Genomic DNA, 12,967 nt, shown 5'->3' with positions numbered 1-12,967 from the left:
TAAAACGTTGTCGACTGACTGATTGGTTTGAAATTTAACTACTAATAGTAATCACTATAATATGTACGTTATTAAATTGACATGCTTGCTATATTATATTGAGAGCCAAAAAATTATCATGCCGGCAATTCATTTGATATACTTCACAGGAAATAAGAGTATTTAGTTTCCAGATAAAAATTCAGTATATAACGACAATCTGGTCGCCCTTCTCGTTACTCAATAGAAATTGTTCATTCTATCCTGTGATCAGATTTTAATTAAAACAATCTTACTCCTTTATCAATCTTACTCCTTTATAATACAGACAGTTCCTTTAAATTTCTTTGTTCCAACAATAGCTCATTTTCTTGGACAAAGAAACTAAGAAACAGCAGAGAAATGAATTGTAACAACTTATTGTCTTAGTTTGAAATTTATCAAAATTTAGCAATTTAATTTTGCCAATATCATGGTTGTGATGGAAAAGCCAACTCAGACACGTTCTTTCTCACATTTTTGCTTTGGTGAAGGATCATTTTACCCCTCAAAATTGTACCGCTTACAGTTTTCAACTGTTAGATAGGCAAGGTTCCGTCCAAACTTAGAATTTCCGAGTCGCCACCATTTTGCATTTCATTTGCTTTTGCTCTTTTACTGATGCTTAGCCATAACTTAAAAACTGTTCATCGTTATTTTTTGCAATCATCGTAAAATTAACACTTTCACTTTTCAGTTAGGTTTGAACAGCTGATACAGATGGCGCAGACCCAATTACAATCAGAAATAGTGAGGTGAGGCCTTTTTTAATAGTTCCTTTACACTTGTATTACTATGAATAACAGCTTATTATTAGCAATAAAGATCTGTATCCCCTGTTTGAACGATTTTTTGCCTATTTGAACGCAAGGAAACATTTGAAAAGCTAAGTTTGTCTGCTACAAACGTGATTTCTGGTCACTACTTGGATTTGATTCACAAAGCTTTTTTTACGGAAAATTTAGACAGTTTTCTTTGCTTTCAAGACGTAAAGAATGTTGATTGTTCAACTTCCGTAACCAACTTTGATCTATCCGCCAAGATGGCGATTTTAATGTGATACAAATTAAATTAAAATTTGATATAAAATGGAATTTAGAGCATTTGATCACGGGTAGTCGGCACGTAATATTGCGTTATATTTATGAAGTGTTATACTTCCCGGGGCGTTATTATTTCTCTACCCTTACTCCCACCACACAAAGAAGCAATTAACTAACTTATCTGCTGCTGATTACTGTAGTGTATAACTAAAATAGTGGAGGAGGAGCCCTCCTGGACTTTATATTAACAAACCCCCTGTAATTACAGCCCCTACAGGGTAGGTACACTCTACCCACTGAACAGTTAATCGTCTACCCTACCATAGTGTCTGTGTTATACTTTTATCACGTGATCATATCCACCGTGTATTTTATCAAACGGCGAGCAAGACGGCGTGATGTCGTCTCATATCTTTGTGACTCATGGCACGCGTTATTTCGCCGATGGAATTCTATTGCTATAGCAACCACTATTTGCATTTTTCCTCTGCTTGTGGCTCCATCTGGATCCTTAAGAATATAGATCATTAATGAAAACACAATGTTTAATTTTAGTTATAATTTTATGTACCAAAGATTTCTCCGGTAAACAATAGCCAGCACTTTACGAGTACAACAATAGCACAACAATTTCAAAGTTGATATGTATTCAATGAGGGAATTGAAGAAATATATATTGGGCTAAGATTAACGGCGCCCTGTTGATTGAGGGAGCAAATTCTTTGGTTTAATTTGTAACTGGGCAGGGCTGTAGTTATTTTGATTAGACGGTATTATACTCAAATATTTGCTTACTAACCGGGAAGCATTTCTTCATTTTTGTGCGATAATTTCTTAATTTTGTCCTATCCCATTCTAAGTTAAACAAGTTTTGTTAAAGAAGTTTTCCTGTTTGTTATTTGTTTAACGTCACGAGAAAAAGATGGAAACTTTAAGGTGATTATAATATATTATGATTTCATCTCTTTTTAAATTAGATGAAATAGTGATCTTAATTTTATATCTGCCTTTACGGAAAATAATTATCTTTAGTATCACGATCGCGTAACAATACAATTTTTGTTTCAAAAATATCAAATTCGTGTCGGTGTAGTTTACCAGTACTTCGATATAATGATAGAATTTGTTGTTATAAATTCTCATGAAGAATCCCCATGGGTTAAATCTTGAACTGGGCAAACTTTAGCGGAATATGTCAGTTTCAATCGATTTATAGGATCTCTGTTTCTTCAATTCCAACTTTGAATTTTGAGACGCCTGCGAAACTTTAGTTTTTACCAAATGTGAAAATTATTTTATTGAAAACGCTAAATTGTCAAGAAATCCACACACTTTATAACTTACACAGTAACATAAAAGTTATAGACTAATACAAATATTTCAGAACAGAGACGGACTCGACAGCAGATGAAAATATCCAGAACTATATGCAAGTAGTGGACCTACTATGGCAGCTTGGAGCCAAATCTGTAAGATATTCTTATTATTACCATCTTCAGTTGATTATTTAAATTCTATTTAATAGTTCAGTAATAAGTGTCTCCATTTATTTCCTTATGAAAGTTCCAAGAAAAACTCTTAACTATCACTTATAATAAGCAAATTCCCGCAGAATTACGACCAGTTTATGACAGAAGCCCAAGCTATTTGGGTAGATATCTTCAGTAAACAACCTGACAGAATTTCAATGCTGCTGGAACAGCTGAAAAGACAGAGGTCCACCCAGAACGGAAATGAGGCCTACAGATTGTGAGTTATATCTGCTTTTTATCTGACTTATCAGAGAATCTATAGATTCATATCGTGCGGATCTTTATAACGATTAGACTTATTTGGAAATTAGCATATCCGGCTCAGAGTAAATTCGTCAGAATGTAGATCAAACTATAGTTTTAAGAAAGTGTCCGTTTACAAATTCAGCATGTTCAGCTACAGAGCTACAAAGTTGAAGACTCTAATGTAGATAGTAGAGGCCTCAATTCCATGTGATTCGACAGAATTTCTACGAAAATTAGTCCTATTATGAACCCTCCATCAAACATTAGGGGCGTTACTTAACTTACGGCTGTTTCTATTGTCCTTAAAAACCAAGTTCACGAACCTCACTTTCTCTATCCAGGACAGAAAACGGTGCATTTCACCAAAATACCGAGGACAGCCCCACCCGTAATCATGGTAACAATGGTAACGATGTGTCTCCAATCTCACCCAGCCTCGCTTTACAGAGATTTTCTGATAACAGTAATTCTAATTCCATCATCTCCGAGTCTCTACCGGTAACTGTTAATTTGATTAATTAATTAACAACTAATTATCATTATCAATCTTCCGTCGTAGTGTTTTCCATCTACGGTTTCCTTTTATGATTTTGGTATGATAATTTCACCAAAACACTGATGAAGGCCCTCTCAGAACTTTATTAGATGTTAAGAAGGATAAGTACCCATTGAATGTAAATTTTTGTAAATGTAATGTTGAGCCGAACAATTACCTAGAGGAGTAATCTGATAGTGCAGAATAAGGACCTGGATAGTTAAACATTTGCAATGTAATTGTACAGTAAAACCCCGATTTACTGCGGGATTTTGAAGAAAGGAAGAAGCTGCGATAAATCAGGGTTTTAAGCTGTATCATCTCAGTAATGAATATCGTGGTCAACTTCAAACTTTATTCTGCTTTTTGTTATTGAACGTTAACAATATAATCAGTAACATGGTCAATATAATAAGTTCCATTTCTTTACATTTGCTCTTGTCTGCCAGAAGTCTGCAGTATGAAAACAAACCTCCCTCATAGAAAATATTGCAGATCACAATGTCTAAAATACTCGGCTTCACCATCCACTGCGTAAATATAATGGCTCACCATTACTCAGACATGTGGTCATATAAATATATTGACTATTTTAATGGAGTCTCCTGATGAGTGGGAATTGTTAACCAAAACACACCACCTTTTATTTTTCGTCTATTTAATACTTTCAGTAATTATATACTTTTAGCAATTATATATAGGGTAAACCGGTAAAGAATTATCGAGAATTCCACCTCATTAGCGACTGTGCATTATTCGGACTAATTCTTATATAGTTTTATTCTTTTATTGCAATTATTATCCCCCACTCGCCAGACCTCAATAACACTCATTACACAGAATGGTTTAAATAATTATAAACAATTAACGCTGTGTGGTATTACTTATCTCAATTAAAATTAAGTGCCATAAAATAAGATGCACTGGATGAATCATGATACAGAGTATTCGGTATCCATTAATCATTATTAGATAACGAACTTGCATACCGTTTAATTATATTTCCCACTTTTCAGATGAACCAAACAGCAACCACACCGCCCACCCCTGAGGACATCTCGCGGATACTATTCGAGCACTACCGGCGTCAGGGTTCTGTACCACGGGAATCAAGACCCAACCTCAACTGTCTCGATAACTTCCTCCAGAATGATGAATATCTCATTAATTTTCTACAGGTAATACGACTGGTTTAATTAAGTTCTATATTTTGATGTTCATTTTTTGATATGATTTATCGTTGTGTGCTCAAAAGCGGTTTTTACTCGCGACTGTGACGATATGTTATCAAGTTAGAATTAATTGTTGAAGTTAAAAATTAACACTTAACGTACAAATTCATTTTAAAAGTTAAACGTTTATTTCACCAGATTTGTAACGTAGATCTGTAATGTAGATCTGTAACATTTTCCCCAAACTCTATTATCAAACACAAGGAATGTTTCTAGTGTGACATATAGACCTCTAAAATCGACAACAAAGTCAACAGATTGAATCAGGAAACTTGGTTAGCTGATGGTCCCAGACACACCAAACTGACACTCAGCCACAAGCACGCCAACATCATCAAAAACCTCAACACTACACTCAGCAACAACAGACAAGATTACAGAACTGCAGTTCACCTCATCACGGGTCACTGTGGCTTAAACAAACACCTTCACACCATTTGCAAATCAAACACCAGTGCTTGTCCTATGTGCGGCGACGGAGAGGAAACTGTCTCACACTTCCTTGGACAGTGTCCGGCTATTGCCCAAATTAGAGGTCAATATTTCCAGGACTACTACCTCTCTGTCAATGACATATTCGACAACCAACACATCACCACGATTGTCAATTTCGCAAACCGCACCAAACGCTTAATTGTGCCGGAAGAGCTGGATCAGACCGGGGTGACTTAGAGTATTAACTCATATTATGCTGTCTCGTCTCTTTTTAAGCTTTTCCAAACCCAGCTGGCACTTAAGCGTATCATTTTGACTCATGTCACTTTTTAAACAATCCTCCACCATTCACTCTGATTTCACCAGCAACCTTCCCCAGGGTTGCCACAGCCCAGAGGTAGGCAGAGCATCTCAATGCTATCCTCTCGTGGACTAACTTGGCCCAGCCTCTCTTTAAAAAATTTTAAAAATAAAATAAAAATATAGACCTCTAATTAACCAATTATACTAATACTGTAATCTCAAGGTGTGTGCTCTGGATGTTGCGACTCTCCTGCAGATCTGTAATGTGTTCCCTAAACTAAGAGACGAGATAATGGACGTGGCTCGTCTCTGGGATAGATATGAGAGGTGGGTGAAATCAACTAATTTACTGATTAATCAACTAATTACTAATTAACCAGCTAATTACTGATCAATTAACTCATTACTAATTAATTTGCTAATTATTTAATTACTAATTAATGATCATCAAAACGTTGTTGAAACTTCTTACCAGTTTTAGTAGAGTTAAACCATGAACCCCTACGCCTCTATCTTTCAACCAATACTTTACTGATAAGGTTAATGTCACTCCAACTTATTTATAAATCTAAACTGGTATTATTGTTTATTCTCTGATTCTCAACTCTATTTTTATCATTTCGTTCCTCATTCAGTACGAAGTACAATTACGCAAGTACGAAGAAGTGGACTTGGAAGCGTAGTAAACTCACTGAGGGTCAGGAAATGATTCACGAGGGACTCCTGGAGGTCAAGGTAAATAAAGTATAGCCATAAGCCTTATTACAAGTCTTAGCTTATCTATAATTGAGAAAGGATTATCTACAATACTTTAATAGTAATGTGCTTGTAGATAATAATAATTGTGTACAGTTATAAATAACTAAAACCTCTAGGTGCGCCTTGAAGAGCTGTGTAAAAGATTTATTGCCCCCATGAACAGTGATGTTACTAAGGTTAGATAATTAAACATAATTAGGTTAGATAATTAAACATAATTAGGTTAGATAATTAAACATAATTAGGTTAGATAATCATAATTAGGTTAGATAATTAAACATAATTAGGTTAGATAATCATAATTAGGTTAGATAATTAAATTTAATTAGGTTAGATAATTTAGTATAATTAGGTTAGATATTTAAATATAATTTTTATACTTTTATTATTTGGACACTTCTCAAACCTATTTCAAATTCACTATAATTTTTACCTCTTAGCATTAATTCAAATAATTGAGCATCTTGGTAAATAATGAACAAAAACGATTTCCATTTATAACCAATTATAAAGTTTAGCCAATAGAATATTTCACCGCAACACATTTCCCTATACGTAGTGGTTTTAAAAATAAATCACTATGGTGTCTGGGTCATTTGCTATTGTTTTAAATCTACATCACGTTGTAGCACATTGTCAGAGCATAATCTATTACAGGTGTACGACTATGGTATGGTAGCCTGTCTACAACAAGCACAGAAAGCATTGAATTTCCTTAAAAACATCCTCACCGATGTAACGAATAGACTTCAAAAACGGAACCAAGTTAGTTAGCAATAATTTTCGTTTTTGCCTCATCAACACCATATTGAACCGACATTATACAAGTTTAAACTATTTTACGGACCCTTATTAGTTTATTACGAATAACGCTGGTCCAACAGTGGCGGAATGTCAACAGATCAAGAACAAGGACTCTTCTTGTACTAACACCAAGCTAGCTACCACTAGCTAGCTACAATTAGTTTAAGTTACCGCTAGGACTCCAAACTGTGTCTTTACAAGTTATCAGACCTAGCAGTGGAAACTTATGCATTACAAAACTTAACAAAAATTACTGTACTTATGGTCTGATATTCTAACCTGAACTTATTCAGATGCAGAGATCGCAGGAGCTAGCACAGGAGCGGCTGAGAATCGCAGAGTCAGAATTCAAGAAACAGTCGTGTGGTGACGTAGACAACACTCCTCGGAATCAGAACACTTTTACTCGGCAGACTCCACTTTACTGACCAGCTACACCGGGAACAACCTAGTTGCTAGGTGATAGATATTGACACACGTTGCAACCTCTTTTCGCGCGCACGAGAGAGGTATACAACGTGTAGCTAGCAGGATAGTTACTAGGCGATTGCAGCCTGTAGAACATCAACCATTAACAAACAAGTCACGTGCAGATAATCCCTCACGTGTTAAACAAAGTGTTAGACAGTGAAACCAAGAACTGCTAGCAGTCAGATAAACTGGAGTTAATCGTTTGCAACAGAATTATTTTAATCTCGACGTGCCCTTTTTGGTCACAATCTTTTGCAAAAACCTGCATCCGTTATCGGATCTAAACAATACAATTGATAAATGAAAGTGATCAGAAAGGCATTGTCAAATTGTGCCGTGTTAAAGCTTAACTAATAATTTTTTTAAATTCCTAAATCTAACATTTGAACAATAGATTTGTAGTGTTACTCAATTCAATTAAGTAATTTAGTATACTAGTATTACGCATGAAGTCAAAAAAACTTAGCTTGACGAATTAAATTAAACTTTTAATTTAGATTTACAATCCAGACAATAATATTAAGTATTTCAAGATGTCAGAAATTCACGATTCACGATTTGCGACGCGATTACTTAAACTTTATTTGTTTTTAGCGGTTTCAACATTAATTTAAATTTACATAGTGTTAGTGTGAAAACTTTAAATTTATTTAACATTTACAATTTATTTATAAATTTGTGCATGTGAGATCAAAAGTAAAAAACTAAAATATTTCGTCATTCCAATACATTTGCCTTTGTTATTGCGCTTGTCGCTGATTTAATTAACGAATAATCAAAGCAAAGTTAATTAACTTAAAAAGAAGACAAAAAATGCAATGAAACAATTCAATTCATCGCGGTTATTCGAAAAAATCTTTTAATTATATATACAAAGTGCCTAGTGTATAAGCAATTAACGTACGCGCGTAACATGACTAATTCACATTTCACGATATCAATTCTTTTCAGCTCGGCAAGGCCCAATGGACCAATGGTGTATTTTGCCGAGAAGAATTGCGAGAAGAATTATTTTATGCGCGGCGCAGCCGGGCCCAGTAGTGCATTACGCTACAAATAACATTACAATTATAAATAATTCCTTTCAAAAATAAAATAAGCTTAGAGTCCTCAATCCCCAGCAGACCTTACTGGATGGCGCTATTACTACAAGTGATTGCGTCTTCACAGCTTGCTGAACTCTGCACGCGCGCGGCGCGCGCTCGTTAGCTCATTGTTGATACATGTTACGTATCACAAATATCAGAGATATTATATTTTTCCGCCTTCGGCGGCGCGCGCTTCGCGCGCGAAAAGTGGCATGCAACGTATGTCAAGTTCATTGCATTTGCACGCTTCAATTATTCAAAGAATGCAATTGCACCACGTACCACGTGATACGATTCAGCCAATCAGATAACAAAAATCCGCAAAGTTAAAGCTGCGCACTTTTATAAAGCCCAAAATAAAACTTTTCGCGATAATTCAAAATCTGCGTTGTTTTTAAATTTCCTCCTGGGGAGGAAAAGTTATTTTTACAAGGCGAATATTTTGTTGAAAACCGGCCAGACGTTTCTATCTCTTTTATTTTCAAAGTTAGGCCCCTACCAGTAAACAGTAAGGCCGTTTCCGGGGTCGAATCGCAATCATTGAAATTTTTTTTCTGCGCAAAATTGTAATTAGAAGTAACCGAGCTCTTCACGTAGCCATGTGTCTACGCGTACTGCGTGATGCGCTTGTTTCACGGTGGTCGCGCGCTACTGCAAGCGAGAGGGCTCTGGTTAGAGCAAACCCAGCTCTGCTCGTTGGTTTACAAACCATTTTTAACCTCCACGAGCGTGTTAATTGTTTTTGATCACTGACTGCAGCCGCGACCTTAGGTAAAAAATCAAACAACCCCAAAACGTGAACTAACAAGTGAGGCGAAAAATCGTGATCATCAATATTATAAAAACTTTAACTTAAATAACGTTGCTGGGCCGCGCGCGCTCAGCCTGTCATTCCGCCTAATCTCTATTTATGTTTATGAACATAATAGCCTGAGGTCCCCAGGAAAACATTACGTAGCCAAAGCCAGCTTGTGCGCTTGCAACAGCGCGCATTTTCCAATAATATACACAACGGGCGACGGCGTTTGTGAATTAATGATTAAGCGCACGTACAGTGCGTACTCTTTTAATACACAATATGCGTAGCCTAATGGTTACTTTAACAGTTAAATAAAACCTTGAGGACCTCAGCTAGATTTTAAATTTTGCCATGGCCTGGTGACCTTTGCCTTTTACTTAAAAAGTTCATTGTTTGCTTCTATTCTATAATGGATATGCAAGACGCCGCGCAGAGGGAACGGCGCGCGGCTCTCTTTTTTAAGTTTCTTTTAATATTTAAGTAAAAAAAATTTAACGAACGGTACTAGTTTAAATTTTTCGAAGTAGCACGCGCAGTTATTTTTGAAATATTATATTTTGACCCGAACGCTCGGTCAGTACATTATCAAAAAAAGACTAAAAACAAATAAATGTAGGCTCCAAAGAGCGTCTGATTAATATAATAATGAGGTGGGTACTTTTCCTTTCAGCTGTAGACTGGAAATCCTCAATTTGACAACGCTGGCAGAGCGGCGAGTACGTTGGGACCTCATACTTCATAGAAGCTTTTAATTAAAGTAACAAGTGGTTTGACTGATTGAGGATCGGGGATGTTTAGAATTAGCAGATCTAGTCTTAATCTTGTTTCAACTTCAAGCAACAGATGTAGTAGAAGTTTAACTAAAATCAAAAATATCCAAAAGTCTTTTCTCATCCGAACGTCAAGAACTCTGTGAAAGTTTTAGGCTTTAAAATTAAATTAGAAGGATTTAAGAAAAACATGATTTCTAAAAGTATTACAAATGATTGCTTTTTTTAGAATGTTTCTAATGAAGTTTTAGTAATAATTGAGGGATCAGCCAGTTATGTCAGTAATAAAGAGAAACATAACGATTATCTTTGGTTTCATCCATATGTGACAAAGAAGCGTTATATAAATCTTTATTCCACTGGGAAGTTTGATTAGGTTTTTAAAATAGGATAATGTTTCGATAATGTTTTAAAATATTGTATTTGATAAATAATTAATGTTGGTGGGGAAATATTTATTATATATTTTTTCACATAGTGCGATGATATTTTGTAGACTTGTGTGATGATGTGATGTCATAAATTTTACTTTACTTTACTTTACTGTATAAGCTATTTAAATATTAAGTTAATATTATATTGATGATCGTGACCAAGCCTAAGATTAGGTAATTAAAACATTGGCCAATTATTTGCTGTTTACGAATGTTATGTGGGTTTAATTGATTTTATTACATCCGGCAACTTTTAGCTGATCACCTAAATTTAGTTACGGGGCGGCGCTCAGTGTGTCATTTTGCCCTATATTTAATGGTTACACTCCAGGTGTTTCCCTGGCTAAACCTTGCTTTGCTTAATAATACAGTTGGAACCCTAGGCTTAGTGTTCGTAATTTAAAACGTTCTTCAACAAGAAAAAGTGGATTAAAAATTATACTTTGCATTACCTGGGGACCCCAGGCTTAGTTTTTATAAACGCTTATTTTATAAAGTAGTCAAGAAGCTTGAGTTTTGGTGCTATGGTGCTCCAGATTTTAGTTGGTCTTCATATAAAATCTTTAGATAGAATTGAGCAATACAATGAGAATGGCTTCCTTTCTACATGATAACTCATAATGCTAAAGTAAAGTAAAATAAAGTAAAAATTATGACATAACATCATCACTAATGTCTACAAAGTATCATCACACTACATGGAAAAATAACTATTTCTCCATCAAATTTAAGAATCAATAGTTCCCACAGTTAGACAACGAATGAGTTTAAAAATTCCAACAAAATCTTTATAACATCATTGGTAAAACATTTTCGGACATCTTCAGTACCTAATAAAGATAAGGGTTAATACTCCAATTATATCAGAAAACTATAAATTGAACTAAAGGATGTTAGCTGTAAAAAGAAGCCAAACTCTCAAAAATGGAATGGGAAGCACTCGGGTATGGGGGGTTGTGAGGCCCCAACTAGTCGGAAAAAAATATACTAGTCCCTGCATTAAGGGTGAAATAATTTAAGGACCATTGTCAAAAGTTTTATTTTCAAATAAAAGTGGCATACCAAAAGGATCACATGAATTAATACCATGTGGTTTCAAAGTTCTGAGTTTTTGTATAAGTAGATGTTCGTTAACTTCTAAATTACTAGGACTAGAATTCTTTAGGATAAAAAACATTATAAGAAGCATCAAAATCAGGTCTATTGGAAAGGTTATGTGAGTCTATAAGGTGAGCTGCTAAACTATAGGTGTCACTATCATCAGATATAAAATCATCACTAAGTTTTAAGGAAGGGTCTTTCAATAATTTATAATAGTTAGCTCTATGTTCGGTTACTCTTTCATGCAGAGTCCTAATGGTACGTCCAACATAGCAGAAAGGAGATGGACATAATTTACAAATGAATATATAGACTATGTTGTAGCTAGAACAGGTCCCTGGAGCTTGTCTTATCTTGACTCCATTAATACTATAACACTTTTCACTTCCTATCATTGCACAACACTCCATCAAATTTAAAGGTAATAATTTATCAAATTATATTAATCATGAATAAAAACAACATTACAAAATTTAATTTATTCATACTTCCCAGTGGAGTAAAGATTTATAAAACGTTTCTTTGCTACATAAGGATGGAACCACAGATAATCATTGTGTTTTTCCTTATTACTGATATAACTGGTACCTTCAATTCTTGTTAAAACTTCTTTCGAAACATTCCAAAAATGAAAGTCATTTACAATACATTTAGAAATCATATTCTTTTTAAAACTTTCCAATCCAATTTTAAAACTCAAAACTGTCAAGCAGTTCTTCACCTCCGAAGGGAGTTTGTTCCAATAAGGAACAACCCGCTCTGGAAGAAAAGAACACTGAAGATTCTTGACCTTTGTCACACTCTTACTACATCTATTGGATGAAACCAGATTAAGACCTGATCTGCTTGGTCTGAACAAGTCTGAACCATAATCAGTCAAGCCATTAATAACCTTAAAAGCTTCAATAAGGTCCCCACGTATTCGCCGCTCTGCCAGCGTTGTCAAATTAAGGATTTCCAGTCTACGGCTGTAAGGAAGAGTACCCACCTCATCAATCAGACGGGTAAACCGCCTCTGGACGCTCTCCAGCTCCAAAACAGTCCCCCAACTTCCATGAGCCGCAACTGGATTCCACAATTGGACACAATACTCTAGATGAGGTCTTATCAAAGCTTTATAGATGGCTATCATTACACATTTTTCTCTAATTATCAAATTCCTTACAATCCAGCAAATCATACGATTTGCCTTGGAAATACATGCTTTTATCTGTTCATTCCAAAGCAGGGAACTATGGGTAATAACCCCCAAATCTTTTTCCTGATCAGATACTTCAAGTTCTACGCCATTTACTAAATAATTTAAGTTAGGGTTGCTATTAAGATTAATATGAACAACTTTACATTTAGCAGGATTAAACTTCAAAAGCCAAATACTCTCCCAGACTTCCAGTTCT

At 35.2% G+C, this 12,967-nt stretch overlaps 1 protein-coding gene across 2 annotated transcripts; it reads left to right on the top strand.

The window, feature by feature from the left end:
* Positions 1-715: 715 nt before the first annotated feature.
* LOC134825083 (uncharacterized) lies at positions 716-8,106 on the top strand. Of its 2 annotated transcripts, none has more exons than XM_063837211.1 (10): positions 716-773; positions 2,446-2,530; positions 2,674-2,810; positions 3,181-3,337; positions 4,391-4,552; positions 5,568-5,671; positions 5,980-6,079; positions 6,220-6,279; positions 6,761-6,868; positions 7,201-8,106. In XM_063837211.1, the coding sequence occupies exons 1-10, from the start codon at positions 739-741 to the stop codon at positions 7,333-7,335; spliced, it is 1,083 nt and encodes a 360-aa protein (XP_063693281.1). In that variant the 5' UTR covers positions 716-738; the 3' UTR covers positions 7,336-8,106. The 2 variants fall into 2 exon arrangements, with proteins under 2 accessions (XP_063693281.1, XP_063693282.1); XM_063837212.1 differs by lacking the exon at positions 716-773 and adding an exon at positions 1,896-1,997 and having other exon boundaries at positions 7,201-8,105.
* Positions 8,107-12,967: the final 4,861 nt, after the last annotated feature.

Source organism: Bolinopsis microptera, chromosome 13 (assembly GCF_026151205.1).
Source record: "Bolinopsis microptera isolate Bmic1 chromosome 13, MBARI_Bmic_1.0, whole genome shotgun sequence".
Lineage (NCBI taxonomy): Eukaryota > Metazoa > Ctenophora > Tentaculata > Lobata > Bolinopsidae > Bolinopsis > Bolinopsis microptera.
The sequence above is the reverse complement of the archived record's forward strand: the minus strand, read 5'-3'. Positions and strand labels throughout refer to the sequence as shown.